Genomic DNA, 26553 nt, shown 5'->3' with positions numbered 1-26553 from the left:
TCCCTGATTAGTATGGACAATTTAGCATGGCCAATTCACCTAACCTGCACATCTTTGGATTGTGGGAGGAAACTGGAGCACCTCGAGGAAACCCACACAGACACAGGGAGGATGTGCAAACTCCATTGAACCCTGGTGCCTGGTACAGTGAGGCAGTGTTGCTAACCACTGAGCCACTGTACCCTAGTTCTGCCTTTTCCACAGTGGCTTCCTTGTTCCCCTCCTCTTCCCTATCCTCCCTTCCCTGCAGCAGCCCCTGCAAGGTAGAGCAGATGGAGACACGGTGACAGCATCAGCAAACCCCAACATCTGATATGACACTCACAACCACCAGCTCAGAAACTGGCACTGTGTGAACTGTTAAAGGGCAAAAGGGTAAGATCGGCACCTGATGGAACACCAGGCCTGAGTGCCCACATGGAAGGGGAAACCCTAGTTTATGCAGTCACCTCACAACAGGCACACTGACAAGGATTCTGATGGGATGGCCTGCTGATGAGCACAAGCACCAAAATCTTGGAGGACACACCAACAAAAGACAGCCCAGCTCCTAAGGGGCATCAGGTAGAGCCCAGCGTGAAGTGGTGGTCAACCCCATGACATAGCTGCCCCATCTAGCACCTCTGTCCCAGCTTCCACAACAGCCCAGGCCAAGGCCTCCTGAAGTCTCGATGCAGTAGCTGAGGGCTCACACCTCAGGGCACGACAATGCAGACTGCTCCCTCGCAGCTGGAAATCTCAGTCCTCAGTGGAGCAGTTCAGGTTCTTCCCACAGTTCCTGTCGTCCGGGAAATGATCACCATTGCTGAGATGCCGAACTGTGGAAATATCTGCTCTCCCCTGTCACCATGACCGTGTCCCCACCGCTGCCACTCTGCCAGTATCCTCGCTATTACCTCTCACCCACTCTGGGGGAGCGGTCTGAATCTGGCTGTAAGATGGGGCAAAAATTCCCATCAGATACCCTGGACTAAAACCCTCTGAACTTGGGACATGAATTTGTGGAATTCACATTTGAACTAAGAGTCATTGAGCACTCTGGCTGAGACAGAGTAAGCAATATGTAAAAACAATGACTGCAGATGCTGGAAACCAGATTCTGGATTAGTGGTGCTGGAAGAGCACAGCAGTTCAGGCAGCATCCAAGGAGCTTCAAAATTGACGTTTCAGGCAAAAGCCCTTCATCAGGAATAAAGGCAGTGAGCCAGAAGCGTGGAGAGATAAGCTAAAGGAGGGTGGGGAGAAAGTAGCATAGAGTTCTTCCTCCAGGCGTCTGGTGGTGAGGGAGCGGCGGTGGAGGAGGCCCAGCACCTCCATATCCTCGGCAGAGTGGGAGGGGGAGTTGAAATGTTGAGCCACTGGGCGATTTGGTTGATTGATGCGGGTGTCTCTGAGATGTTCCCTAAAGCGCTCTGCTAGGAGGCGCCCAGTCTCCCCAATGTAGAGGAGTCCGCATCGGGAGCAACGGATACAATAGATGATATTAGTGGATGTGCAGGTAAAACTTTGATGGATGTGGAAAGCTCCTTTGGGGCCTTGGATGGAGGTGAGGGAGGAGGTGTGGGCGCAGGTTTTACAGTTCCTGCGGTGGCAGGGGAAGGTGGCAGGATGGGGGGGTGGGTCGTAGGGGGGCGTGGACCTGACCAGGTAGTCACGGAGGGAACGGTCTTTGCGGGAGGCGGAGAGGGGTGGGGAGGGAAATATATCCCTGGTGGTGGGGTCTGTTTGGAGGTGGCGGAAATGTCGGCGGATGATTTGGTTTATGCGAAGGTTGGTAGGGTAGAAGGTGAGCACCATGGGCTTTCTGTCCTTGTTACGGTTGGAGGGGTGGGGTCTGAGGGCGGAGGTGCGGGATGTGGACGAGATGCATTGGGGGGTATCTTTAACCACGTGGGAAGGGAAATTGCGGCCTCTAAAGAAGCAGGCCATCTGGTGTGTTCTGTGGTGGAACTGGTCCTCCTGGGAGCAGATACGGCAGAGGCGGAGGAATTGGGAATACGGGATGGCATTTTTGCAAGAGGTAGGGTGGGAAGAGGTGTAATCCAGGTAGCTGTGGGAGTCGGTGGGTTTTTAAAAAATGTCAGTGTCAAGTCGGTCGTCATTAATGGAGATGGAGGTGTCAGAGATGGTCCAGGTAAATTTAAGGTCAGGGTGGAATGTGTTGGTGAAGTTGATGAGCCCAGGGCCAGCTGTCTGGAATGGGTTAAGCTTGAGGAAGACCCCCACAAATGCCTCCGCTCATATACAATAAAATAAAGCTCATGCAGAACAAACAATCAAGACATTCTGGAGCCTACAAAATTACGAAACCATTCAACTTTTAATCAATTTACTTGGACATAGATACTGAACATTCCATACCATTGTAGACATGCAAATCTGTTTCCCTTGAATGGGATGGCCTTCACACTATCAGCAGCACCTTAACCTAGAGAGTTAAAAATCAAACAACACCAAGTTATAGTCGAGAGTGTGGTGCTGGAGGCTCGTGAATGGGTATCAGTGACCCTGATGCCCACTGATTCTCACTTGGCTACAGTTCCTGATCCAGTTCGGGGACCACCTCCTTGGTGAACCTGCAGGGGTTGCTCTTGGCTGAGCTAAGAGTTGGGGGAAAGTGTTCCCCGAAAAACTGTGGCAAACAAGATCCTCCCTCTGTGCAGACATTGCCCCTCCCCTTTCTGTGCTCCATTTGTCTGTCCAAACTGTTAGAGGTCAGCAATTCCCCTGCCCCCTGTCAATGAGGATGCAACTCTACTCTCTATGAAATCCAACCAGTTACTGCAAAGCACCTTTAGTAACAGTGTGTCTGCAAGCTTTCAGATCGCAGGGCAGAGTCAGAGGCAGTTCACTGGTAAGGTAGATCCCTGTTCCATTAAATATCGCAAGTTAGATGTTTGTACGTTTAAATAGTGTCAATTAGATTGCCTGCCCCTTTCAATAGTGCAGGTTACTTATCTATTCCTTTAAATAGTGGGAGTTACAAGCTTGATGCTTGAAATAATGCAAGTTAAATGCTTGACCTCTTTAAAAAGGGCAAGTTAGATGCCCTGTCCCTTTAAATAGCTCATGTTAGATGCCTGTTCCTTGGACTTGCAGAAATTGATGCCAGTCCTTTTAATTAGTGCAAGTCAGATGCCTGTCCATTTAAATAAAGGTGATTTTGATGTGTGTCCCAATAAATAGCACAGGTCAGATATCAGTCCCTTTAAGTAGTGCAAGTAGGGAGTCCATCCATCTAAATTGCTCAAGTTTGATGCCTGCCCCTTTAAATAGCATGTGTTAGATGCCCATCATTTTAAATGGCGCAGATTTAATTGTCATCTTTTTAACTGGTGCAATCTCGATGCCTGTCCTTCTAAATAGTGCAACATAGGCCACATCCCTTTAAAAAGCAGGAGTGACATGCCTGACCATTTAAACCTGTTCCTTTAAATTGCAGGGGTTAGACACCTGTCCTTTTAAATAGTTCTAGATAGATATCTGTCCAGTTAAATAGCAGAAGTGAGTTGGATATCCCTTTATATAGCCCAATTTAGGTGTCCATCCCATTAATTAATGCTTGTTAGATGCCTGTCCCTTCAAAGTGCTTGTTCTTATTACCGGTGCAAGTTGGATTCCTATCTCATCAAACAGCAAGAGTTAGATGCCTATTCCTATAAATAATGTGAGATGGATGCCTGTACCTTTAACTAGTGCAATTTTATGCTGTTTCTTTTAACTGGCCTAAAGTAGAGGCCTGTGACTTGAAATAGCATGAGATAGATGCCTGCCCCTTTAAATAGAGCAGGTTAATTGTCCATCCTTTTAAATAATGCAATTAGGATGCTGTCCCTGTAAATAGCGCAAGTTGGAAATCTATTCCTTTAATGAGCACAAGTTAGATGCCTGTCCCTTTCAATGACCCGAGTTAGACAGCTGTACCTTTAAATAGCACCAGTTTGATGCATGATGCATGTTTTTTAATGCGTTCATGGAATGAGGGCATCATTAGCTAGGCCTGTATTTATCACTCATCCCTAATTACCCAAAGGGCATTTAGAGTCAACCGCATTGCTGTGGCTTTGGAGTAACGTGTAGGCCAGCCCAGGTAAAGATGGCAGTTTCCTTCCCTAAAGGACTTTAGCGAACCAGATGGGTTTTTCCTGACAATCAGCGATAGATTCAGGGTTATCATTAGTCTCACAATTCCAGATTTGTATTGAATTCAAATTCCAACATCCCGTGGCGCGATTTGAACTCAGGTCCCCAGACATTGCTTCGGTCTCTGGATTAACAGCACAGCGATAATACTATTAGGCCATAACCTCTGCTTAGAATAAAGTAGACGTTTTGATTTAACTTTGTTTTAAGGAGCTTACATTTTCCCAAACAAAGAAGGTCATTGGCAAGTGATTAATCAACATGTGGTGGCAGGGAGACGCTGAAGATGAGAGCTGGGCCATCACAAATAATGTCACGTCATGGGAAGATGTACATCAAATCAGTGTAAATATATTCAGTTTGGATACATCTGTAATTCAGAACCACTGCCTCTTGTAATCAGAACTGTCTGATGAAAGTGAAAGAAAAACCTGCATTTACAGCGTGTCTTTCGCAAAACTACGAAGAATTTCTCAGCCAATAAAGTCCCTTTAAGTTTGTTCACTGTTTTGGAATAGGGAATGGGATATCATGATGCCAACACAAACCAAGAGCATTTCCATTGTGATCGGAGTGATTTATAAACTGTTTATGGATGAAGAAATGGTAGTTAGCCATAATGAAAATAGATGGCCATGGGTGTTAAGTATCAAAGATTAAAATGCTGCTTGACAGAGTACAGTGTCTGCTTTTCTTGTTGATACTTTATTTACAAATTGCAAACTCCAACCACATTGAGTACTTGTTAATGCAGGAGAAAGTGAGGACTGCAGATGCTGGAGATCAGAGCTGAAAATTTGTTGCTGGAAAAGCGCAGCAGGTCAGGCAGCATCCAAGGAGCAGGAGAATCGACGTTTCGGGCATGAGCCCTTCTTCAGGAATGAGGAAAGTGTGTCCAGCAGGCTAAGATAAAAGGTAGGGAGGAGGGACTTGGGGGAGGGGCGTTGGAAATGCGATAGGTAGAAGGAGGTCAAGGTGAGGGTGATAGGCCAGAGTGGGGGTGGGGGCGGAGAGGTCAGGAAGAAGATTGCAGGTTAGGAAGGCGGTGCTGAGTTTGTGGGATTTGACTGAGATAAGGTGGGGAGAGGGGAAATGAGGAAACTGGAGAAATTGGAGTTCCACTGTGGTTGGAGGGTTCCTAGGCGGAAGATGAGGCGCTCTTCCTCCAACCGTCGTGTTGCTATGGTCTGGCGATGGAGGAGTCCAAGGACCTGCATGTCCTTGGTGGAATGGGAGGGGGAGTTGTAGTGTTGAGCCACGGGGTGGTTGGGTTGGTTGGTCCGGGTGACCCAGAGGTGTTCTCTGAAACATTCCGCAAGTAGGCGGCCTGTACTTGTTAATGCACCCAGTTCTCACCCAATCAACCTTGAACTAACATGTATTCTTCACTGGTTCCCTTGTTCCATTTGGTTTCAGGCATCTCTCTCAGACCCTACTGGATGATTAACAAAGTTGTATCAGATGGGATGAAAGGCTTTCTGCTCCTCACCTTCTCACTTCATGCTCGGCTAGCAAAAGCTTAAACCCCCAAGAAATTGCTCAGGGTGAAGTTTCTGCTCTGGAATAGCTTCTCCTAGAATATGTGAGTAATTGAAATGGATTTTAGATATTGTTCCGGTTGACTTATTACAGAGATGCTAGTGCACACCTTTGGAGCAGGTGGGGCTTGAAGCTGCATTGCACAGCTCTGAGGTAAGGACACTGTCATTGCACCACCAGAGCCCCTAGTGATTAGGGTTTAATCTTTCTTCATTTGCACAGAGGAGCAGCAGTGACTCACCAGGCAGTAAACTGACGGTCACCGAGTCTCATTCCAATGGTTTGGATCCACTTTCAGTGTGTTGGATGTTAGTCCCTGAATTGTAAGTGACAGTATATTTTTTACAAGTATTTTAAAATATGTTTCAGCCAGAAGAAAGGATAGGGGCATTGACAGAAACATTAATGCTGTAATTGATTTCTCTCCTGTGAGGTTGCTAAGAATCAGTCTCTTGCTTCAGGATTGACCCCAGAGCAGGTTCTGAACCAGCCTCCTGCCTCTTTTGATAAATCATTAAATTGGATCAAGTTAAATTCAACTTAAGCCAGCCACTGTGCACCACTAATTCACACACCAGCATGGTTCAGTTTGCTCCAACCTTCGGATACAGATAGAGTTAACCGAAAATAAGTAAAAATCAGAGTCGCATCAGAATCTTTAGCAAACCTGAGCCACCCCTGATTACCTAAATCAGTGAAAGAGAGATTGATGGAAAATGGAATCTAGCTTCAGGGGTGACAACCTCTAAGTCTCACTCAACAGTTGAACAGTGCCTCCTTCAGGGGACCAAGCTGCAAGCTGAGTCCGTGTTTACTGATGGGAAGCTCTTGGGTGCAACATTCAGAGAGGATAATCCATCAGATGGACAAATATTGCACCTTCCAAACCCATGACCATTACTATCTCGAAAGTCAAGGGCAGCAGATACATGGGGCACACCACCAATTGCAAGTTTCCCTCCAGGCCACTCACCATCCTGACTTGAAATGTACCGCCATTCCTTCACTGTCACTGGGTCAAAACCCTAGAATTCCCTCCTTAACAGTGTTGTGGGTTTCCCCACACCTTAAGGATGACAGCAGTTCAAGAAAGCAGCTCAACCCCTCCTTTTCTGGGGCAATTAGGGATAGGCAATGATTGCTGGCCCAGTCAGTGACATCCACATCCCTTTAATGAATCAAGATAAATACATTGTTGATCACATGGATTCCCTTTCCAATTGTTCCTTGTCTTGAGATTCTCAGGCATTTAATGGTCACCTAAAGGCTTTGAATGAAACTAGCCAACATGCTGCCTCTCATTAATTATTATAAAGTGGTTTTTGTATGCAATTTCTCATGGGAACAATGTTGTGGAATAGAAGTGAACAGGAGTGCTGCACTATTAGATGTGTAAACTCTCAGATGAAATACTGAGCTGAGGCTCTGCCTGGCCCCTCAGGTGAAGTAAAAGACCCCATTGAAGAGTAGTGGGGATTTTCCCCAGTAACCTGGTCAATATTTGTACCAGTCTACATCACAAAAGCAGATCAGCTCATTGTTGCATTATTGTTGCCTGTGGGAGTTTCTTGTGCAAATATAGCGTGCCATGTTTCCACATACCAGGACAGTGACTGCATCTTATTGGCTCTATAGTCCTTCAAAACATGTTGAGGTCTTCTTTGTATAAATATAGTATTTTCTTCTTTACTTCCTGTCTCCTCCTCTCCTTCCTCCTTCCCTCTGCACCTAGTTACCCCTACTCTGTATATACATCTCAACATGTCTTTGGACATTTATGAAAAGCAACTATTATTTCCTTCAGACGTTTATTACTTAGGCTTATGAAGATCATGTAATTTTGAGCCTGTGTCAACTAAATTTTAAAACATCCATTTTCAAAACATTCTGGAATGAGACAGACAGATGGTTGAGGGGAGAAGAGCATTTGGTTCATCATTGGGATGTTTTAGAGTGAGGACACGCGAATGCACGTTTTTATTAACGGTAAGAACCACCACAGCGGACTGTCCTGAAACAGTCCATTGTTTACTGTAAATCATGAAGGTATTTTCTTTAAAAAATACAAAACAAATAATCAGTTCCAGAGGCTCAGCCTGCACTTAGCCTATATGAGCATTCCTCTAAGAATCTACAGCGATTGTAAAATGAAAGATTCTGTCTTGTTTGTTGACAGGCATATTCAGAATGGAAAATAAAGAGATGGAGGATGAATCAGTGTTATTTTGCATCAGTTCTCCCTGGTGAGGATGCAAGTAACATTCCAGAAGCAATTATAGATTACAGAATAAAAGGGAGGGAGGACCTCAGGAAAATTACAATTACCAGAGAAGGGGTATTGACTGGGGGAGGTGATCGTCATGTGGTGTTATTGCTGGACTGTTAATCCAAAGACCCAGATAATGTCCTGGGGACCTGGGTTCAAATCCTGCCACAGCAAATGGTGCAACTAGAACTCAATAAAAATCTGGATTTTAGAACAATTAATCTATTGTCAGAAAACTCCGTCTGGTTCACTAATGTCCTTTAAAGAAGGAAACTGCCATCCTTACCTGGTCTGGCCTACATGTGACTCCAGACCCACAGCAATGCGATTTACTCTTAACTGCTTGATGGGCAGTGAATGCTGGTCCAGCTAGTGATGTACTCCTGTGAATGAATAAAAAAAACCTGTTGGAGGTGTGGGCTGGCCAGTCCTTGGCTCCTGATAGATTTCATTCTCGTAGTTGCTACCAGACTGTGGGTGAGGTTCCTCATGTTATTCCTGCACCAGATGGGAGATCTCAAATTGGCAAGCACCCACATGGAGAGGGATGAACTGACTCCCCTTCTTAATTCACCTGCCCCCCCACCTCGATTCTCGCAACAAAATTAAATTGTAAAGTATCTCTCGTTTGTGAATTCTTTTGGCCCAGACCAAATTGTGTTTTAAAAGGAGCCAGCATAACTAAGCTTTCTTAAATTGAAAGGGTGAGTTCATTATTACTAAATGCAAAAAGAAATAATAATGCAACACATATTAAAAATGAGACATGAATCTGAAAAAAAGATATAAGTTAGAAGCTGTGCAGATATGTCTCTATTGGTTGCTTGTGAAGAGAGGATAGTGGGTTGTTTGTGAAGAGAGGATAGTGGGTTGTTTATAGTTGAACAGTGAATTTTTTGAAGTTTTGGCTTTGTGATATAGTTGAAATCCTTTTGCTCTGACCAGGATCGGTGTTGGGTCCACTACTTTTTGTCATTTATATAAACGATTTGGATGTGAAATAGGAGGTATAGTTAGTAAGTTTGCAGGTAACACCAAAATTGGAGGTGTAGTAGACAGCGAAGAAGGTTACCTCAGATTACAACGGGATCTCAATCAGATGGGCCAATGGGCTGAGGAGTGGCAGATGAAGTTTAATTTAGGTAAATGCGAGGTGTTGCATTTAGGAAAGCAACTCTTAGCAGGACTTATACATTTAATGGTAAGGTCCTAGGGAATGTGGTGAACAAAGCGACCTGGAGTGCATGTTCATAGCTCCTTCAAAGTGGAGTCGCAGGTAGATAGAATAGTGAAGAAGGCATTTGGTATTCTTTCCTTTATTGGTCAGAATATTGAGTGTAGGAGTTGGAATGTCATGGTGCAACTGTACAGGACGTTGGTTAGGCCACTTTTGGAATATTGCACACTATTCTGGCCTCCTTCCTATCGGAAGGATATTGTGAAACTTGAAAGGATTAAGAAAAGATTTACATGAACGTTGCCAGAGTTGGAAGGTTTGAATAATAGGGAGAGGTTGAATAGGCTGGGGCTGTTTTCCCTGGAGCGTCGGAAGCTGAGGGGTGACCTTATTGAGGTTTATAAAATCATGAGGGGCATGGATAGGATATATAGACAAAGTCTTTTCCCTGGGGTGCGGGAGTACAGAACTAGAGGGCACAGGTTTAGGGTAAGAGGGGAAAGATATAAAAGGGACCTAAGGGGCAACTTTTTCACACAGAGGGTGGTGCATGTATGGAATGACCTGCCAGAGGAAGTGGTATCAGCATTTAAAAAGCATCTGGACGGATATATGAATAGGAAGGGTTTGGAGGAATTTGGGCTGAGTTCTGGCAAGTGGGACTTGATTAGGTTGGGATATCTGGTTGGCATGGACGAGTTGGACCGTAGAATCTGTTTCTGTGCTGTACAACCCTATGACAGTATGATATGCAGGAGGCTGGAAGAACAGCGAAAACAGACAGCATCAGGAGGTGGAGAAGTCAACGTTTCAGGTGTAACCCTTCTTCAGAACTCCTACCTTGGATTTCAGCATCTGCAGGTTTTTTGTCTCCCCCTAAAATAACGCGAGTTAGGTACCTACCCCTGTAAATAGTATGTGTTTCCTTTAAATAGCAGGTGTTAGATGGCTGTCCTTTTAAGTAGCACAAGTTACGTACCTGTCCCTTTAAATAGAGCACGTTGACTGCCCTTCCTTTGAGATAGCACAGTTTAGATCTCTGTCCCTTTTAACAGAGTGTTAGACCCCTGACCTTTTAACTAGCTCAAGATAGATGCCTATCCCTTTGAATACAGTGAAATTGATGCCTTTCCATCGAATGGAGGATTTAGATACCTATCCTTCTAAATAGCATGAGTTAGATTCCTGGGTGAAAGTGAGGACTGCAGATGCTAGAGATCAGAGTCAAAAACTGTGGCGCTAGAAAAGCACAGCCGGTCAGGCAGCATCTGAGGAGCAAGGGAATCGACATTTCGAGCATAAGCTCTTCATCAAGCTGTTCATTTCCAGCCTCACACCTTTTGACTGAGTTATATTCCTGTCTTTTTAATAGTGCAAGATGAATATCTGTCACTTTAAAAAGCACAAGATCTAAATCATGCTCTTCAAAGCCTATCCCTTTAAATGGCAGGAATCAGGCACCCGTCCATTTAAATACAGGTCGTCCTGCCATTACATATGTTTCTTGTTTAGATTCCTGACCATTTAAATAGTGCAACTTACACACCTTTCCTTTTCAATAGCACACATTAGAAGCCTGTCCATTTAAGTATTGCAAGAGAGATTCGCGGTCCTTTAACTAGCGGGAGTTATATCCCCTCTCTTTAAATAGTGTAAATTTGATGGCTGCCCCTTTAAATAATGCTTGTTAGAAGCTCATGCCTTTAAATAGTGCAAATTGGTTGCCCTTCCCTTAAAAAAACTCAGGTTAGATGCCCTTGCTTTGAAGAGCATGAATTAGATCACTGTCCCTTTAAATAACATCACACAGGTTAGATGCCTATGCTTTTTAATAGTGTGAGTTAGACTCATGTCCAGATAAATAGCATCAGTTCAACGTCTGTTCTGTTAAATACAGGAAGTTAGCCACTTATCCCTCTAAAAAGCATGAGTTAGATATCTATTTAAATAATACAAATTGGATGCTTGTTTCCTTTAATAGCATACATTAAAAGACTGACCTTTAAATAGAATGAGAGATTCCCAGTCTTCTAACGAGCGGGAGTTATGTGCTTATCCTTTTAAATAGTGTGAATTTGATGCCTGCCCCTTTAAATGGAGCTCATTAGATGCCCGTGCTTGTAAAAGTGCAAGTTGGATGTCCTTTCCTTGAAATAGCACCATCCTTTTTAATAGCATGAGTTAGGTCACTGTCCCTTTAAATAAAGTGGGTTTGACACCTGTCCCATTAAATAGAGGGAGTTACATACCTGTCCCCCTAAGTAGTGTGAGTTAGATACCTGTCTCTTTAAGTAGCATAATTTAGATGTCTTTTTCTTAAAAAGCAGGTATTAGATATCTGTCCCTTTAAGTATCAGGGGCTAGATAACTGTTCACTTAAATAGCATGTGGTTGATGTCTGGCCCCTTAAATAGCGTGAGTTAGAGGCCAGCCCTTTAAATAAAGCGAATTAGCTATCTGGCTCTTTAAATGGTACAAGTTCAATGCCTGTTCCTTTAAACAATGAAATTTAGATGCGTGTCACTTAAAGAACGCAATTTAGTTTTGCATACCTTTAATTGGCATGAGTAACTCATCTGAATCACTAAATAATGCAAGTGAGATGCCCATCCTTTTAAAAAGTACAGGTTAGTTGCTGTCCCTTTAAATAGGGCAAAATTAGATGCCTGTATCTAGAAATAGTGTGAGTCCCATCCCTTGGAATAGCACAAGGTAGATGCCTGTCACTTTTAAAAACATGTTAGATGCGCATCCCTTTAAATATGACTAGCTGGATGCACGTCCCTTTAAATAGTGGGAGTTAGATACCTGTCCCTTTAAATAGACAAGACTGAGATAACTGTCTTTTTAAATAGCACGAGTTAGACGCCTGTCCTTTTAACCAGCAGAAGTTAGATGCCTATCCTTGTAAACAGCATAATTGGCACAAATTACATGTCTGTAGCATTAAAGAGTGCATTTTAGATACCTGTCCCTTTAAATACCACAGGACTGATGTCAATTCTTTTAAATAGTGGGAGTTAGGTGCCTGTCCCTTTAAATAGCACAAGTTCAATGCCTGTATTGTTAAATACTAGGACTGATATGCTTGTCTCTTTAAATAGCACAGTTTAGATGTCTGTCCCTTTAAACAGTGGGTAATTGATGCCTGTCCTTTATTGGGGGCTAGATGCCTGTTCACTCAAACTGCACTGGGATAATGCCTGGGCCCTTACACAGCATGAGTTAGAGGTTTGTCCTTTAAGTAGTACATGTTAGGTATCTGTCTCTTTTAATAGTGCAAGTTATAAGCCTGTCCATTTAAATAGTGTGATTTACATGCTCGTCACTTAAAGAGTGCAATTTAATTTCTCATGTCTTTATTTGGTGCAAGTTATATGTCTGTGCCATTAAATAGGGCAAGTTAGATGCCTTTCCCTTTAGAAAGCACAGGTTAGTTGCCTGTCCCTCAAAACAGCTTGGATACCCGTACCTCTAAATACGAGTCAGATGCCTGTCACTTTAAAAAGAGCCTGGTACTTGTGTCTGCTTTTGAATAGTGCAGGATAGATGCCCATCTTTTTGAATTGCCCTTTTAAGATTCCTGGCCTTTTGGCTAAGATCAAGTGTAGTATCTGTTCCTATCAGTTGGTGTCAAGAGTGTGGTGCTGGAAAAGCACAGCAGGTCAAGCAGCATCCGAGGAGCAGGAAAATCAACATTTCGGGCAAAAGCCCTTCATCAGGAAATTCTTATCAGTTTGGTGTTGAATTGCGGGTCATTTGAGCTATTGAGATCGTTGCTCGATCATGAATGGATGTTGGAGAATCCTTGATTGAGCTGACCTGCTCTTGGTGGATCTTCATACTGGCTTTGGCCTGATGCCAATTAAGGGAAAAGCCAACCTGGAGCTATGGCCTCAGCAAGCACCCCTGACCCAGGCCAGGGAGTCCGGAACACAGTCAGGGTGATTGTGAAGAAGATGGAAGAAGGCACACCCATAGGTCAAACCTTCTTTGCACAGAGGATCTTACTGGATTGCGGTGGGTTCCAAGCAGCAGACACCAGGATTTCCCTGGTGGTGGATATTTTGATGTGTCCTTCAGGCGTGTGAAGTGATGTGAGTGTCTCCTGAAAGTATTTGAAGAGAAAGAACATGAGGCTCTCTTTTCCATCCTGACTGTGGTGCCATTGCGTGTCCTCCCTGCACAGAGGAGTTGGGTTGTTACAATTCATATGTACAACCCCCACATCCCAGCAGTAGGTGTCCTGACCTTCCTTGGAAGGTACATGCAGCTTGAAGGAGACAGCATGGGTGTCGCAGACCCTTTTAGAATCTGGACCAGGAGGTCAATGTGACCCTGATGGTGGAAGCCAGAGGGAACATCCTCCACCCACACTCCAGCTTCGTGATTGGAGGGAAGAGGCTACCTGAAGTATGAAGGGCAGCCTAGGGTATGCAGAATGGAAGGCAGGGTACATGGCAGCAGACTGTAAGGTGACCGTGTAGGAACTGCAAACAGGAAGGTCACCTGACCAATGACTGTAAGGAGTCTAAAAGCTGTAACCTGTGCAGGGGAAGTGGGCCACATGTACAATGCCTGGCCAAGATGGTGGAGTGAGGGGCACTTGCGTTCAGATGGCCAGAGGTGGCATTGTGAGCCATGGAGCCTCAAAGATCAGCAAGGCACCACCATCCAGTAAGGGAACTGAGACAAGAGGCACCCAGAAAGAAAGACAGGCTGGAGTGGAACAGATGGTAGCCGGCACAGGTACAGCAACCGACCCAAGCTCCAGCTGAGCAGACAGAGTCAATGAAGGAGGATGAAATGAATGAGGGGTGGGGAGTGGATACCAGTGAAATACAACAAGAAAATTAAAACCCGGCAGGCCCCTAGAGCCTCACAGCAAAGCAGATAGAGACAGCTACATGAGAATGACACTAACAGCTCCTCTGATGGCGAAGAGGGGTGGAAGGATGGCCATCATCAGAATTCCACACAGCCACCACTCTCTGGGTTAAGAAGTTTCTCCTCATCTCTGTCCTAAATGGTCTACCCTGTATTTTTAAGCTGTGTCCTCTGGTTCGGCACTCACCCATCAGCGGAAACATGTTTCCTGCCTCCAGAGTGTCCAATCCTTTAATAATCTTATATGTCCCAATCAGATCCCCTCTCAGTCTTCTAAACTCAAGGGAATACAAGCCCAGTCGCTCCAGTCTTTCAGTGTAAGGTAATCCCACCATTCCAGGAATTGACCTCGTGAACCTACGCTGCACTCCCTCAATAGCCAGAATGTCTTTCCTCAAATTTGGAGACCAGAACTGCACACAGTACTCCAGATGTGGTCTCACCAGGGCCCTGTACAGCTGCAGAAGAACCTCTTTGCTTCTATACTCAATCCTCTTGTTATGAAGGCCAGCATGCTATTAGCCTTCTACACTACCTGCTGTACCTGCATGCTTACCTTCATTGACTGGTGTACAAGAACACCCAGATCTCTCTGTACTGCCCCTTTACCTAAATTGATTCCATTTAGGTAGTAATCTGCCTTCCTGTTCTTGCCACCAAAGTGGATAACCATACATTTATCCACATTAAACTGCAACAAGGGATAGAGGGAGGAAATTAGAAATGTGGATTACAAAGTCTTTTCAAAGGTCATTGCCAACTAGGTCAGGTCTGCTCTGGGATTGGTGATTCACCCCAACCAAACTTGTGCTGTACCAGGCAGGAAGATTGCTGAGTCTCAGTCTCCTCAGGAATATAATCACCAACATGCAGGACAGCAGGCTATATACTTGCCTCATCACCCTGGACCAGGGGAAAGCCTTCGGCATGATATCGCACACCTATATGTGGGATATGCTCTTTAAATGGGCTTTGGGGCCAGAATCTGCAATTGGATCTGGCTGTTAGTGTAGTTTCAGTTAACGGGTGGAATCAGAAAGCTTTTCAATCAGATCTGGAGTCAGGCAGGGCTGCCCACTCTCCCCCTCCCTTGTTTGTGTGCTGTATAGAGCCATTTGCTGAGTCCATCAGGAAAGATGTGAGCCTGAGAGGAGTGACTATTCCTGGCAGCGGGGTCCTACAGGTTAAGGCCTTCCTGTACATGGACAACGTCGCCATTTTCTGCTCAGATTTGCTATCAGTGCACAGACAAATGTGCATCTGCGACCAGTTTGAACTGGCCTCGGGGGCTAAGGTAAATTGAGGCAAGATTCTAGATTAGAGTGGTGCTGGAAAAGCACAGCAGTTCAGGCAGCATCCGAGGAGCAGGAAAATCGACGTTTTGGGCAAAAGCCCTTCATCAGGAATAGAGGCCTGACGTCACGGCGTGTATTAAATTCATTGATGCTTGGGCGGAGGGGGATGAAGGTGAGGCTTTGCTGAGGACTGATCATTCATCCTCAGTGAGGTGGCGGTCTGGGGGAATGGTGAAAACTCAGCAGGGCTGGGAGTGGCGGTGGGGGGCGGAAGTGGTGGCGAACACGACAGTTGGGGGGGGCAGAAGTCACTGATCATGTGATGTCAGCAATGATGTGAGGGGCGAAAGTGTGGTGCATGAGGAATTGTGAGGGGCGGCAGTGCCTGTGGAAGCGCCCATGATGGGGGCGGAAGTGATGTCATCGATCACTGTGGGGATGGTAGCTGCACCAGCCGCATGGCTAATGGTGTCTGAGCAGTTCCAGAGGCCAGGGGAATCTTCTGGAATGTTTGAAGACTGCTGGTTATGGAGGTGGGTAGATAAAAGTTTGTTGTACTTACAGTTTTTGACGTTTGAGATGGTGTTGAAATACTGTTTGTTGAGAGTATGAATTCTCCTGAGAATATAGTACAGAAGGAGTCCTTTGCAATTCTGAGAGAGTGTGGCCCTCAGCTGAGGCAGGGCTGACTGTAGAGAGGTTAGGTGCCTCTCTATTGCTGCAAGCGTGGAGCAGAGGATCGTGAAGGAGAACCATTGCTGGTGTTTTTGAATCTGTAGTCTGTACTGTTTGTCCTGTTCGGATCCGAACTCTGCTGGTTTAAAGGTGGTCCAAAGTCTGTGTGGGATGAGTTGGTTACGGAGGCAGGCACTGAGAAAGCAAATGTGGCTGTGCACTGTACAACTCCAACTGTTCCAGTCTGTTCCAGCATCTGCAGTCCTTGTTTTTTACCAAATTGAGGCAAGAGCGAGGTCATTCTCCATGGCGGGTAAAAACCTTATCATCAGGTGTGGTACTCTCAGTGTTGTTGTACATAATGCAGGTCTGGCCTATTCCCCAAACCTGTGCCGCTGTAGTCACCTCGGCCATCTTCCACTTCACTTCCGAAGGGACACCATGGACAAAGACCTGGACAAAGGGGAAAAAAAACACACCCAACGCTACCCTCACCCTGATGGCCACCTCTGCGTGTGGCTGCCTCAAGCTGTGCATGGATTTCCAGTACTCAAACACCAAGTGTCACTACGTACTGAGGTTCCATCCATGTCAATGCTACAGCACACACCAATGATTCTACTTCTTCAGAAGGCTAAGGAAATTTGGCATTTCCACAATGGATCTTACTGATTTTTATAGATGCACCATAGACAGCATTCTATCCGAATGCATCACAGCTTGGTATGGTAACTGCTTTGCCCAAGACCACAAGAAATTACAGAGAGTTGTGACTACAGCCCAGTCTGTCACAAAATCCAGTGTTCCTTCCATTGACTCCATCTATACATCCCACTGACCCGGGAAAGCAGCCAACATAATCAAAAACCCCTCCCATCCCAGTTTTGCTCTCTTCCACCTTCTTCCATTGGGCCGATGATAGAAAAGTTTGAAAACACCACGTAAACAGATTTAAGAAAAGCCTCTTCCCTGCTGTTATCAGACTTATGAACTGATCTCACAAATATTAGAATTGATCTTCCTCTGCATCTTTTCTGTAGGCGTAACACTACATTCTGCATTCTGTTCTCTTACCCTGATGTACTGAAATTGGCAGAGCACATGCTAGGATAGTTACGAAGCCACATGTGACATTTGTTTTCATCAGATGTGGCATAGAGAATAAGAGCAAGGAGATAATGTTGGAGTTGTACAGTGCATTGGTCAGGCCACAGCTGGAGTACTGTGTGTAGTTTTGGTCACGTCCCGACTGGAAGGATATGATAGAACTAGATGGGGTACAAAGGAGGTTCATCAAGATGTTGACTGGGATGGAGAAATTGAGCTATAAGGCTTGGACTGTTTTCTTTAGAGCAGAGAAGACTCAGAGAGGATCATGCTTGAGGTGTACAAGATTGACAGGGGTGTGGACAGAGTAAATAGAGAGCAGCTATTCCCCTTGGTTGAGGGGTCAATCACTAGGGAGCATAGTTTTAGGGTAAGAGGCAGGAGATTCAGTTGAGATTTGGGAAAAATCTTTTTCACTCAGCAGGTGGTGGGAATCTGAAATGTTGTACCTGGGAAGGTAGTGGAAACTGGAAACCTTACAAATTTAAAAAAAAAATTCAATAAGTACTTCAAATATCATATTCAAGGATATCGGATAATTGCAGGAAATTGGGATTAGCGCACTTTTACTGGTAGTTATGTCAGTGCAGACTTGATGGGCCGAGGAGCTTTTCTGCGCTCTATGAATTCTACGTATCTGTGAATCTTGTGTCACAGTGGTAGTGCCTCCCCCTACCGCCAGATCTAGAAGGCCCAGTTTTAAGATCCACCTCTCCAGAAGTGTTTAATAACATCTTTGAACAGGTTGATTAGGAAAAATAGGTGAATGAAAATTTAGAGGGATAGGCTACTTTCTAACTGGGGAAAGACTTTGGAAATCTAAAACACAGTGGGACTTAGCAGCACTAGTTCAGGATTCTGTTAAGATTAACATGCAGGTTTTGTTGGCAGTTAGGAAGGCAAATATATTATTGGCATTCATTTCAAGAGAGTTGGAGTACAAGAGCAGAGATGTACTGCTGAGGCTGTACCAGGCTCTGATCAGACCGCATTTGGAACACTGTGAGCAGTTTTGGACCCCATGCCTGACCATTTAAATGGAAGTTAGGTACCTGTCCTTTTAAATAGTACAATGTACATTTTTGTTCCTTTAAATAGTGCAAGTTAGATGCCTGTTTATTTAAATTGTGCAAGTTAGATGCCCCTCCATTTAATTGGCTCAAGTTAGGTGCCATCCTTTTAATCAATAGATGTTACATACCTTCCCTTTAAATAACACAAATTAAATGCCTGTCCCTTTAAATAATGCAAGTTGAATGTACTTCACTTTAAGTAGAACAGTTTATATACTTACCCCCTTAAATAGCGTTAATTAGATTCCCATAATTTAAATAGTGGGAGTAAGATGCCTGCCCCTTTAAATAGCACATATTACAAGATTGTTCTTGTAAACAACAAAGGTTAGATACCCATCCCTTTAAATAGCAAAAGTTAGATAACTTTCACTTTAAATTGCTCAAGTTACATGCCTGTCCCTTTAAATAGTGTTGATTAGATGCCTGTCCCTTTTAAATAGTGTGAGTTGTATGCCCATCACTTTAAAAAGCGCAAGTTGGAATCCTGTACCTTTAAAAATGATAGATGCCTGTCCCTTTAAATAGCATTAGGGACTTTCCTGCTCCCTTTGTATAGTACAAGTTAGATGCCTGTAGTGGTGGAGTAATTAAAATGCCTGTCACTTTAAATAGCACATGTTAGATGCCTGTCCCTTTAATAGCACCAGTTTGATACCCATCCCTTTAGATAGTGCAAGTTAGATACCCATCGCCATTTAGATGCTGGTCCTTTTAAAGAGCAGCCGTTGTATAGCCATCACTGTAAATAGCACAGGGTTGATTCCCATACCTTTAAATAGTGTGAGTTAAATGTCTGTCCCTTTAAATGGCATCTATTAGATTCCCATTCCTTTAAATAGTACAAGTTTGATGACTGTCCCATTAAAAAGAGCAAGTTAGATACCTATCCCTTTAAATACTGCATGTAGGATGTTCTTCCCATAAGCTAGTTTCAGTTCAATTCCTGTCCCTTTAAATAACACCAGTTAGATGCCTGCCACTTTAAATTCTGCAAGTTACATAGCTGTCCCTTTAAATAACCCAAGTTGGGTACCCTTCCCATTAAACAGTGCATGTTAGAGGTCTGTCCCTTTAAATAGCACAAGTTAGATCCCTGTTCTTTAAATAGTGTGAGTTTGGTGTCTGTCCCTTTAAATACTGTAAGTTAGGTTCTTGTCCCTTAAATAGCACACATTCGATGTCTGTCCCTTTAAAAAATGCAAGTTACACACCCTTTAATTAGACACCGTTCCTGTCTTTGGTTCTCAGATTGCCAGCATCTGCAATTCTTTGCTTTCTTTGTGTATTCCATACAATGTTTCTCAAGAGCAAAAGAGTCTTACTCTTCTAAGGATCAGCTAGCAATACGGGAGACTGAACAGCCACAACCCGCGAGACAGGGCAGCCTCTAACAGCGTAGTGTGTAGTCCCTCCATGCCCAGGAGAAAAAAAGAGAATCTCTCTGGAAGCTTGGAAACAGCACAGCGCATGATGATGGTTCAAAGCCAACATTGACATTACAGACTCCAGCCTCCAGTGTCTCTGTCAAATCGAGAGTCTACCAGTGCAAACCCATCCATCCAATCAGCACATGATGGTCACAATGTTGAAGAAGATCCCTCAGCCCATTGTGTCTGACTGCCTCTTTGCAAAACAATCCAAAACAAATGGCACTGTCCTTCTCTCTCCCTGAGCCGAGTATTATTCCCAAATCAATCGCACTTCCCTGTGCTCTCATTGTCCACACTCCCTACCTTGGCATCATCTCAAACACAAGCTGGCTTCTCTGTCCCCCAAAAAGTTCTGTCTCAATCCAATACTAATTACATGCCCCATCCTCTTCCCTTTCTATTTTTCTGATTTAACATATGCACTGGTCTTTCCCAACCACTTGCTGCATGTATTACATGTTCCGTTGCCTGGTTATGGAAGGAGATTTAATCTACTCATTGAATGTCAATACAGTCTGAATGGCCTACTTCTGCCCCTTTGTCCTCTGGTCTTATGCTTTACTGTTTCTCAATGACAAATTTAACTTGTGACTTCTTTTCAGTAACTCCCTAACAGATGAATATAGTCTCACTGTTTATTCAATCAAACCCTTTCATTGGCTTCATCAATAAGAGCAGGGAGATGATGTTGAATTAATATAAAACACTTGTTAGACCTCAGCTGGAGTATTGCGTAGAGTTGTGGGCATCACATTATAGGAAAGATGTGAATGCATTGGAGAGAGTGCAGAAATGATTTACAAGAATGGTTCGAGCAATGAGGAACTTCAGTGATGAGGATAGATTGAAAAAGTGGGACTGCTCTTGGACAGAAGATTGAGGAGATCTGATAGAGGTTTTCAAAATCATGAGAAGGTTGGATAGAGCAGATAGGAAGAAACGGTTCCTGCTTGTAAAAGGAAAAGGAACAAGAGGGCATAGATATAAAATGATCTCCAAACAAAGCAAGGGTTACACGAGGACAAGCTGTTTCACACAGCGAGCTGTTAGGGTATGCAATGCACTGCCTGGAAATGTGGAGGAGGCAGGTTCAATTGAGGCATTCAAGAGGGCCATTAGATGATTCAATGGATGAAAGTAATGTGGAAGTATTTGGGGAAAAGGTATGAGATTGGCATTCTGTAATGACGCCCATTTAATGAATCAGTGCAGGCAAGATGGGCCAAATGGCTTCCTTCTGTACTGTGACGATTCTCTGAGTCTGTGAAGGAAAACCCCTTTGTTAAACCTCTTATTAGTCAAGATGCAAACTACTAGATTATGTCTCATCTGAAGTGAAAAGGTAAGGCACGTCAAACTGGAACAATGGGATGATGCCAAGGTTCAGTTTTAAAGATCAGTGGGTTACAGGAAGAAAGGGATTATAGGAATGAAGAGAATGAGAGATGCAATGCGTTTTGACTTCAAAAAGGAGGATACTTGAAGCTGCTCAGTTTTGAAATTCTATATTTTCATCCTTGTTTTCAAATCTCTCCACACCTTGCCCCCTCCCTAACTCTATAACCTCCAGATCTCTACAACCCTCCTTGATTTCTTCTGATTCTAGCCTCTTGTACATTTTAATTGCTCCACCACGAAAGGACACACTATCAGCTGCCTGGGGCCTTAAAGTCTGGAATTCTCTCCCTAAACCCCTTGGTCTATCTTCCTCTCAGATGTTCCTCCCCCTTTGACTGACTATTTGGGCACCTATCCTAATAAAGATGTGTCTCAGTGTCTGATAATGTTCCCATGAAGCTGACTTGGAACACTGCACTGCATTAAAGGTACTGTATAAATGCTACCATTGTTGTTGTTGGAAGACATTTGGAAATTCTTCTTTAGATCTGCGCACAGCGTCATGGGCTGGCACTGTAAGTCTGATAACCATCAGGTTGGGAGCTCACTCAGGCACAGCCAAAGGTCAATAAATAGGGAGCTAGCACGTACTCCTACCTTTAACATACCGCACCTCATGAAATATGCTTGCGGATCCAAAGTCGATCACTTTCACACGGAAAGGAAATCGCTTCTGGTCAATGATCATGATATTCTCTGGTTTGAGGTCAGCGTGGATGATTGACAGGTCCTTAAGTTTCTGGAGTGCCCTCAGGACCTGGGTGGTAATTGTCCGTATGTGCCTGGCTGGGAGAAGGGCAAAGTTGTTCTCCTTCTGGAACTCAAATATGTTCTGTTCCATGAGCTCAAACACCAAGTATGACTTTACGTCATCATGGAAACACTCATAGAATCGGATGAAGTGGTATTGATCAGGGTCCACTGACCCCAGTACTCTTAACATTTTTAATTCGTTTTTGATGATACGAGCTCGGTATGAGTCACTTTTGAGGATCTTGATGGCAACAAAATGGCCGGTGCTCCTCTTCCAGCACTTTGCCACCTCGCCAAATGTCCCTTTGCCCAGAATCTGAATAATGTCATAGGTGTCTGTTTCAGAATGGATGACAGACATTTTCAGTAGTCTTCTGGCCTTCGCCCTCTGCCTCAGTTGAAGATCAGCCAACTGGTATCCAACAATAGAAGCTTTAGGGTGTAATAATGGGGCCATTGTTACCAAGCCAGGTTCTAGGTGCTGTTGCCCAAGGCTCCCAGAGCCTGAGGAACATCGGCACAAATGTGGATCAAGAATGGCAACACCTCCGACAACAACTCTAGTCAGAGCTACCTCCCCATCTCACAATGTAACTGTAGAGAGCAGCTTTTGCGAAATAACTGCGAGTGAATTTCCCTTACACTTGATACCAGTAAGCCCGAGCAAACTATTGCAGTTCTGCCGTGTCCAACACATCATTCCTGGACTGAAAGCACATATTCCTTGTACTGAGGTAAGAAGGTTGACCTGCTTACTCGGGGCTGTTTTATGGGAAGACTAACAACTTCCGAATGTTATATCTCCATATGAGCCAAATGTGGCAAGGAAGAGAGGGGCTGACAATTGTCAATTTCCACTCATTGTCAAAATATTTCTGCCATTCCCAACATCAATTTCATTAAAGTGGCATCTTGATGTTCATCATTAAGCTGCTCCATTGAAAAATTATTTGTCCATGAAAGTTCCTACAGCGCATTTAATCTAGGAATTAATCCATAACTAATCAGTGTGAACATTGTTTACGACGTTTGATCAATCTCTCTTGCCCAGAAAGCGGATAATTCAGTTTTGCAAATACTGGTCAGAAACAGACCAGTCAGACTTTATAAACAGCTTGTGTTCCACTGGAGCTTCCTCCCAACCTGCCTCCCTTCACAGAATCACCAATGTGATTCAGAAAAAAGATTTCACCCAAAAGATGGTGGAAGTCTGAAACGCACAGCCTGAGAGGGTAGTTGAGGTGGGAAACCCCAAAACCTTTCGAAAATATGTGCACAAGTACTTGAAATATCATAACAGTCAAGGCTATAGGCTAGTGGGACTAGCATAGATAGGTTGATGCAGACCTGATGGGCTGAAGGGCCTCTTCAGTGCTGTATGACTCTATGACTCTCTGACCCTGATCTAATAGGATCAGGCATGTTGACACTGGGTGAGAGCAGAATTGAGCATGATGCCACTGTGGTGGTGGAATCGTCATAGGAGTTCTTTCTGTAGACTCACAAGGGAAGTTTGGCCAATTGTGAGAGCTGTAGGGTCCACAGAACCTATATCCAAGCAACAGCCAGCATTCCAGGTGAGGGTCAAGGGATAATGAAGAGTACAGATAGTAATTAAATGTTTAAGAGAAGATGTCCACTCTGCAGGGGACTGAGGCCCTGCTTCCTGGTCAGTGCACAGTGCCTCCCAGTAAAATGCTTTCTCAGCGAAATCCTACTGCGATTAAACATCACCGATTGGTGCTAATTTTAGCCCGCACTGGCATTGACGGAGCCTTTCCTGCTTGTTCTCAGAAGTGGTAATGACTCCTGAGATTAGGCAGGATGGAAGCTCCTCAACAATGACTTCATTTTAAATTTGGCTGTGTGAGATTCCAAACTCAGAATAATTCATTATGTGTCTGTGGGAGACCAGCTTCTGAACTTTGTTTTCCTTGTGTTGATGCAGTTCAGACAACTTGGCAAAAATAAACTCACACTTTACGACAAAATCTGGTTCCGCCAGGGCCGCTTAGCTCCTGACCTCATTACAGCTTTGGTTCAAACATGGACAAAAGAGCTGAATTCCATAGGGGAGGTGAGAGGGACACCCTTTGACATCAAGGCTGAATTTGACTGAATGTGGCATCAATGAGCCTGAGCAAAACTGATTTCAATGGGTATCAAGGATCAAATTCTCCAGTGGTTGGAATCATGCCTGGCACAGATGGTTATGGTTATTGGAGGTCAGTCATCTCAGCTCTAGGACATCTCTGCAAGAGTTCCTCATGGTAGCGTCCGAGGGCCAAATATCATCAGCAATGACCTTCCCTCCACCATAAGGTCAGAAGTGGGGATGTTCACCGATGATTGCGCAATGTTCAGCACCATTTGCGATGACTCAGACACTGAAGCAGTCTTTGACCAAATGCAACAAGATCTGGAAAATATCCAGCCTGGGCTGAAAAGTGGAAAGCAACATACAGACTACACCAACTCCAGGCAATGACCACAAGTGACAATCTAACCACTATCCCTTGACAGTCAATGGCATTACCATCACAGAACCACCCACTATGAATATCCTAGGGATCACCATTGATCAAAAATTTAATTAGACCAGCCATATAAATCCGGTTAGTACAAGAGCAGATCAGAGGTTGGGAATTTGTGGGCTTGTGGCGCAACGCCAGCATGTCTGACTCCAAATCAGAAGGTTGCGTGTTCAAATCACGTCAGGCTCACTGTGCTTAATTGAAACAAAATTTTTCGTGTTTGCAGGCAGCACGGTGGCTCAGTGGTTAGCACTGCTGCCTCACAGCACCAGGGTCCCAGGTTCGATTCCAGTCTGTGTGGAGTTTGCACATTCTCCCTTTGTCTGTGTGGGTTTCCTCCGGGTGCTCCAGTTTCCTCCCACAATCCAAAGATGCACAGGGCAAGTGAACTGGCCATGGTAAACTGCCCATAGTGTTAGGTGCATTAGTCAGAGGGGAAACGGGTCTGGGTGGGTTGCTCTTCGGAGAGTCGGCATGAACTGGTTGGTTCAAAGGGCCTGTTTCCATACTGTAGGGAATCTAATTTAATCTAATTCTGCAGCGAATAACTCAACCCAGACTCTCCAAAGCCAGTTCACCATCTACAAGCCTGAAATGAGGACTGATGGGATACTCTCCACTTGCCTGGATGAGAAAAGCTCCAACAACACTCCAGAAGTGTGACACCAACCAAGACAAACCAGCCCGCTTGATCAACACCTCATCAACCACAATAAATATTCACTCCCTCCTTCACCGAAGTTCAGGAGCAGCAGCGGTGCCATCTACAAGGCACACAACATAGGGCCAGCCTGCCACAGAAAACATCACTCCACCGCCTGGCTGAACTGGAAGGAGCCTGCAGTACTTGACAGAGCATGTCCTGATTTATGGTATTCTGCTTCATACTACAGCATTCCTGACTGCTACTGTTAGATGGAACCCTGCACTTGGATATCACTCACTGAACAATTCAGTGCACAACCGATATCAGGTAGCCAGTCAAACATGGAATGCGGCTTGTTTATATTTGATGGAAATGATACAAACTCATTCTCTGCAAACAAAAAGAAAACTTTTAGGCCTTGCTCCTTTCTTGAACCACCTGGAAGCTGAGGAAGCTTACAGTTTGTCTCTTCCATAGCATCACATTGGAATTGGCTTCCCATACTTTCAGCACCCCTTACCTTCTGTAGCAAACATTGTTGCAATCATTTCAAACTTGGCATTCTTGCATTTGTCCTGATGAGTGTTAGATTTTTGACACTGTGTCCCTCCTTTCAGCAATATTCAAGCAGTTTAATGGAGTGTCAACCTTTACCTCAAGGAGGTTGAAGTATAAAGGGGTGCTAGTCAGAACCGATTTGGGCTCAGTTCTGGACATTACACTCAGGAAAGATATTCCAGTCCAGAAGGAGGCCATTTGACTTATCCTGCCTGTGCTGTTGTAACAATTCACCTCACGCATCTCTCTCCAGCTTCTCCCCGCTTTTCCTTTTCAGTTTGTAATCAAATTCCCCAACAGATTGGCCTTGAAAGAGTAGAGCACAGAGTGACCAGAACAATCACAGAGCTAAAAGAGTTACTTTATGAGGACCAGTTGCAGATTGTGTTGCACTGTGTGTAGATACTTAAGGAATGATCAAATTGAAGGTGAGTAAATGGAGTTGGGGCACAAATTAGATGTGACTTGAACCAGTGATGGAATGCATTGAAGGGGCTGAATGGCTCCTCTTTCATAGAGATGTACAGCATGGAAACAGACCCTTTGGTCCAACCCGTCCATGCCGACCAGATATCCCAACCCAATCTACTCCCACCTGCCAGCACCCGGCCCATATCCCTCCAAACCCTTCCTATTCATATACCCATCCAAATGCCTTTTAAATGTTGCAATTATACCAGCCTCCACTACTTCCTCTGGCAGCTCATTCCATACATGTACCACCCTCTGTTTGAAAAAGTTGCCCCTTAGGTCTCTTTTATATCTTTCCCCTCTCACCCTAAACTTATGCCCTCTAGTCTGGACTCCCTGACCCCAGGGAAAAGACTTTGTATATTTATCCTATCCATACCCCTCATAATTTTGTAAACCTCTATAAGGTTACTCCTCAACCTCTGACGCTCCAGGAAAAACAGCCCTAGCCTGTTCAGCCTCTCCCTCTTGCTCAAATTCTCCAACCCTGGCAGCATCCTTGTAAATCTTTTCTGAATCTTTTCAGGTTTCACAACATCTTTCCGATAGGAAGGAGACCAGATTTGCATGCAATATTCCAACAGTGGCCTAACCAATA

General features: G+C 44.5%; 1 protein-coding gene across 1 annotated transcript in view; it reads right to left on the bottom strand.

Annotated features, from left to right (window-relative positions):
- Nucleotides 1-22402, bottom strand: part of LOC122542713 (homeodomain-interacting protein kinase 4-like) — a 35756-nt gene extending 13354 nt beyond the window's left edge. Inside the window, exon 1 of the mRNA XM_043680693.1 lies at nucleotides 21591-22402. Coding sequence (XP_043536628.1) covers nucleotides 21591-22203 — 613 coding nt within the window. The 5' untranslated portion in view covers nucleotides 22204-22402. The remainder of the gene's footprint in view (nucleotides 1-21590) is intronic.
- Nucleotides 22403-26553: the final 4151 nt, after the last annotated feature.

Source organism: Chiloscyllium plagiosum, chromosome 41 (assembly GCF_004010195.1).
Source record: "Chiloscyllium plagiosum isolate BGI_BamShark_2017 chromosome 41, ASM401019v2, whole genome shotgun sequence".
NCBI classification, from domain to species: domain Eukaryota; kingdom Metazoa; phylum Chordata; class Chondrichthyes; order Orectolobiformes; family Hemiscylliidae; genus Chiloscyllium; species Chiloscyllium plagiosum.
This window is presented reverse-complemented; position numbering and strand designations above follow the sequence as displayed.